Source organism: Coptis chinensis, chromosome 5, assembly GCF_015680905.1.
Source record: "Coptis chinensis isolate HL-2020 chromosome 5, ASM1568090v1, whole genome shotgun sequence".
Classification (NCBI taxonomy): domain Eukaryota; kingdom Viridiplantae; phylum Streptophyta; class Magnoliopsida; order Ranunculales; family Ranunculaceae; genus Coptis; species Coptis chinensis.
In genome coordinates this window covers 24,844,718-24,850,422 of record NC_141460.1, presented here as the reverse complement: position 1 = coordinate 24,850,422, position 5,705 = coordinate 24,844,718, and the positions used below count along the sequence as shown (strand labels likewise).

The 5,705-nt window shown below is 40.5% G+C and overlaps 1 protein-coding gene across 1 annotated transcript; it reads left to right on the top strand.

Moving 5' to 3' along the window:
• The first annotated feature begins 4,594 nt into the window (after positions 1-4,594).
• On the top strand, positions 4,595-5,212 carry LOC147497156 (uncharacterized). The gene has a single exon (XM_086562784.1). It carries the CDS (start codon positions 4,595-4,597, stop codon positions 5,210-5,212), a length of 618 nt encoding a protein of 205 aa, XP_086418910.1.
• The last annotated feature ends 493 nt before the right edge of the window (positions 5,213-5,705 follow it).

The window sequence follows — 5,705 nt, the reverse complement described above, 5'->3', positions numbered from 1 at the left end:
GGATAAACTTCATGTGATGGAATTAGGTCCCATTTACATGGGGAGGGCATTTTTATAGTCACACCATGGTCACGGGATGTTGAGAAGAGGAGAAAAACAATCAAAGGCATACCAATATGGGTTAATCTTTATGATGTACCCAAAGAACTATGGTCGGGAAAGAGGGTCTTGGTGTTGTGGCCAGTCGATTGGGTAGACCATTGCTAATGGACGAGGCTACTGCATCAAAAAAGAGAATTAGTTTTGCAAGAGTCTGTATTGAAGTTGAAATAACCTCAGAGTTGCCTTTGTCCTTTGAGATTGAGATGGAAAAAGGGGATAATAGAACAAGACGGGTGGAGTACTCTTGGTTCCCAAGAAGTGTGATATTTTAAGGCTTTTGGCCATCTCACGCACAAAAAGTTCCAAGTTTTCTGAGAGCCCGCGAACACACAAATGCGAGGCTCCACAAAGAATATGGGTGCAACGACAACAGAAGAAAAGCGGTGAGCAAGAACCTTAATCCATATCGAGGAAAATCCCGTAAAGACAAATGAAGGATTTGGTTAACACCGCAATTCTAGAGGTAAACCAGTTACTACAAAGGTGGTGGTGGGGTAGAGGAGAGCAATGGTATAGAAAAATGGTCCTATTGACGGAGATGTATGTAATGAGATAATGATACTGAGCCAAAATCAAGCTCAACCGGATATGGAGCTGCCGCTTGACGCAAACTTCTAACCGAGAACCTAGGCAAAGTTAGAGCACTTTGTCAATCCAGAAGATTCTGTTGCTATGGAGGAGTTTGAGGAAGAAATGGTGGATTTTATAAGAAGAACAGAAGGAATTGGGGATGGTGAAATGTCAGAGGATGTTTTGTCAGTGGAGGAGACCCCGTACTTCAGTGATAAAGTCACTGAGTCGCTGGCTATTCTGGATACACCTATACAACATAAGAATGATGCGAACCGAGTTGAGACTGGACTTATGACAGAGAAGGAAGGAAGTAAGCTGAAAGAACAGCATAATCCTAGTAGCAAAAAGAATGGTCATGGCAAGCGGAGTAGGGGTAGGCCCAAGGGTTCCAAAAACAAAAAACACTAAATGATAGCCCCAATAAGTGTGTGGAACGTTCGAGGAACAAATGATGTACATAAAGCAAAGGAGATAAACAAGGTTAGAATAGAAAAGAAGATTTGTATTTTTGGTTTGTTGGAAACAAAGGTCAAGGAACAGAAGTTTGATGTTATTAGAAACATATGTTGTCCTCGATGGAGTAGTGTCAGTAATTATTCCTCTAGTGATGCTAGTAGAATATGGGTATGCTGGGATCCATTCTTAGTGAATGTCCAGAAGTTATCTGAGTCAGCTCAATATATTCATTGTAAGGTCAGATTCAAGCCTTGCAACGAAGAGTATTTTCTCACAGTGGTGTATGCAAGTAATAGATTCAGCGAGAGATTGGGTCTATGGAAAGATATTATGAATGTAAGTGCTTCAGTGCAGGGTCCATGGTGTGTGGCAGGAGACTTCAACAATGTTTTATGTGCTAATGAGAGAATAGGAGGAGATTCCATGCACCCGAGAGAAGCTCGGGACTTCATCCTATGCCTTCAAAATGCGGATCGTTGTGATTTAAATTCCATTGGATTTTTCTTTACATGGTGGAATAAATCGGTTGGTATAGGAAGTATTATGTCTAGGATATGATGTTTGGTGAATAAAGCATGGATTACTTCATTTCGCACACATTTCGAAAGTACCTACCTTATGGGGTTTTCATCACTCACCAATGCTCTTGAGTTGGAGTGATTATACAAGAAAAGCTCCTCCCTTCGGTTCTCAGAATCCCGGGTGTATCAACTAGAATTCAAAGACATCTTGGCGGAAGTGTGGACTATGGCTATATACAATAATCCAATGTATGTGCCGATCCGTAAACCTAAAACCGCTAAAAACGAAGCTTAAACCATGGGCGAGCAAATTTCTCTCATCTTCATGAAAGGGTAGAAACTTGACTAAGCGGGAGCTACAAGATGTGCAGATATTATTCTGAGAGGGACTCAGGAAATATTTTTCCTGGGAGAAAGGGAAAGTGGTTTGCTTGAAGATACAACACTCTAGCAAGAAGGCGGTGGATATGCACGAGAAAAGTGAAGGAATGTGGATGAAAGATGGGGACAAACAGATTTCTTCAAATTTGCATTAAAGAAGAAAAGGAATATGGGCATTATCAAATGACCAAGGAGTCACTGATCAAAGGTCGAATGAAGTTGCAAAGACAATAGTTGAGTACTATACCCAACTATTGGGTACAAACCCGATTGAAGGAGGAATCTTTTTTATGAGTTTGAAGGTAAGAAATATTATTCCCCGAACCATTGGCTAGAAGGCAACTAGAAGACTAAATCACGGATGAAGAAGTCAAAAGTGCATTGTTTGAAATGGAGGATAATAAAGTGCCAGGGACTGATGGCTTTAATCCATTCTTCTTCAAGGCTTTTGGGAGACTGTGGGTAAGGATTTCACAAGTGCAAGAAAGAATGTTTTCAGCAGTTATCATCTCCCAAGAGCAAAGAACTACCTTTCTCGCGCCTTTATACCTAAAGTAACTACTCCTACTAAGGTAGAGGATTTTCACCGACCGATAGCTGCGGCAACACCATATATAAACGCGTCACTAAGATCATCACCAACCGGACTCAAGATATGTATTAATGATTTAGTGCATTTGAACTAATCGGCATTCATCCCCGATAGATACATTCAAGACAATATTCTCTTATCACATGAGCTTCGGGGGGTATGAAAGAAAACATGGAACGCCAAGGTGCTCAAAGTGAAGATTGATATCCGAAAGTATGATGACATGATCATTTGGGAATGATAGAGTTTATGATGAGGAGATTTCAGTTCCTCGTGAAGCTAAGGAAGTGGATCAAATTATGTATATGTTCTCCCACCTACTCAGTTCTTGTGAATGGTGCTCCGAAAGGTTTTTTCAAGGTAAAACGAGGATTGAGACAGAGGACCCTATTTCTCCATATTTGTTTTGTACCGGTCATGGAGGTGTTGGAAAGCATAGTAAAGGAGAAGATTGATGCAAAAACAGATCAAATTTCATTCCAAGTGTAAGAAAACCAACTGTCACACCTCGCCGCAGATGATGTCGCTTCTTTTGTAGAGGGAAGAGGAGTCTATCGTGAGGACTTAAGGATTGTTTACATCTATTTGGTCAAGCAACTGGGTTACATATCAACAATCATAAAACTACTCTCATGACGGGATCCATTAGTGGTTATGAGGCTCGAACCAAGGCCGATTTTGGGAGTAGAGTTGGTTAGACCTCCAAGAAAGTATTTGGGCTTACCCTCTTTGCCGGCAGACTTGGGATTAAAGAGTGCCAACCATTGGTGGACAGAGCCACAGCCTAAACTTAAGGACTGGAAAGCTAGAATGTTGTCGCAAAGGTAGACTTCAAACTTATCTTATCCGTTCTCACCAATGAATGCCTATTTATTGGTATAGAACATTTATAATACCAAAACCGTGATAGAACGGATAGAGAAGGTTTGTGCACGTTTCTTATGGAATGGTGTAGAACTTAAGAAATGTCATCATCGGCCAAAGATATCTACCATTTGCAAGACAAAGGAGGAAGGGGTTTGGGTATTATGAATATGTCACTTTGGAATAGAGGGGCATACCGCGGGTCTTGTGTATAGAATAGTAGCTAAGGAAGAAAGTGTTTGGGTTGAATGGGTCCGGAATAATTTGTTGCATAATAAGTTTTTTGGACAATGGAAGTCCCAAATGACCGCGGCTTGGTCATGGAGGAGTATCTTGAAGAGCGGGGATGAGGTAAAGAAGTTTGTCATATACAAAGATCGCGAATCGGTGATTCTATTCTCGCTATGGCACGATATTTGGTGCGGTCGAGTCCTCTCATTCACAACCCGCATCACGATTGCCGAGATTCAATTCACGCCGGATGCAAAGGTTAGTTTGATTGATCGGGAGAGAAAATGGAGCAACACAAGAGGACTTTGAATAACACCGCACTCGAGAAGACATCTTGAATACTCCCATTAACTCTCATCCGATGGTGGATAGAGTTATATGGAAGCCAAATCCTAATGGGAAGTTCTCGCCGCCAGCGATATAAAGTTATATCTCGGTCGCCCTCGAAGTAAGATGGCAGAGAATGGTATGGGGTAAGTTAGTATTGCCAAGGCACTTTCGTTCACATGTTGGCAATTTGTTTTCTAATAGCCTACCGACTCGGGATAGGCTTGTGCAAAAGAAGATCATCACCACTCGTCTTGCCGCTTGTGCAACCAAAGTCGAGAATATTCAAACCATTTATTCTTTGAATGCAGCTACTCCAAGGAAATTTGGAGAGGTATCAAACTGTCTTGGGCATTGAAGTCCGATACAAGGTCCTCCAATAGGGAGTGGTCATCACTTCGAGAGTATGTAGAAAGGGGATAAGACGGTGATGTTTATTCAAAGACTCATATGTGCTTTGGATGCAATATGGAAGGAGAGAAACGCAAGAAGGTTCAAAAATATTGCAAAGCCTCAGCGGATGGTGTTGAGTAGAACACTCAGAGAAATGAGAGTGTATCTACAAACTCAGATCAGTGAACTTCGAGAAACACCGGAGAACAGAAGTTTGTGCCAGTCGATCGGTATCCAGGTACAGTTCAAAACAAAAGTAAGTAAATGGAACCAGTGGAACCCCCCGACTGAACAAAGGTATAAATTGAATGCTGATGGGGCGTTAAACGATCTAGGCACAGGACATGGAGGCGTGATGCGAGATGGGCAGGGAACAGTGATTGAAGCTTACTCAGGGTCTGGGGGGATGAAATCGGTAATATTTCAAGAACTCAAGGCCATTGAGTTAGGACTGATCAGATGTCAGGCGCTGAGTATACAAGATATTGAAGTGGAATCAGACTCACTATGGGCAACACAGATACTTACGAATGTGGTGGATAGCCCTTGGTACTGTTTGGACATAGTCCTGCATATCAAAGAATTAGCTAATTCTTTTGCATTTTGTTCTTTTGCTCATGTTTATAGAGAGTGTAACAAACCAGCGGATTGGCTTGCTGGGTTAACCATCTCTAATTGTAATAGTTGTACTTTTCAAGGTCCCCCGTTAAGTCGAGAACTATATAGATTAGTAGAGGATGATGCAATAGGAACATTGTATGAGCGTCTTTGAGATTAATGCAGGTGGGGGTCTGCCTAACCCTAGCTTATTTTATTAAAAAAAAATTTAACTAAGCAATTGAATATAAATTGAATAAAATATAGAGAAGAATATGGAGAAGAGATTAGGGGGATTTGATTTCACTTAAATAAATTCCTAATATGCTAGTGTAGATTATTGCAATCATAACCAATTAAGATTAATTGTGATCCCTAATTATTCATGGCAATCTCTGCCAACTAATAATTAGCATGTGAGGAAGTTCAACTCATTCTCATGGCGAATCAACTAACCTACTAGAGTGAACTCTTAAATACAATAATTCTAACTAACACATCAAGTCTTCATCCAAACTTCATCAAACCCCTCTAATGAAGGTTTAGCTAGAATTCATTAAATTATCATTTCTAACACAAGAACAGTAAAAACAAGTCATTATTAAATAACTAATTAAACTTTCTTAATCTACATTAACAATAGTATAAGATTCAAACATGGATTACAA

What these genes read in the sequence shown, in the direction of transcription:
- LOC147497156 (XM_086562784.1), top strand. Translation starts at nt 4,595, where the DNA reads ATGAGAGTGTATCTACAAACTCAGATCAGTGAACTTCGAGAAACACCG.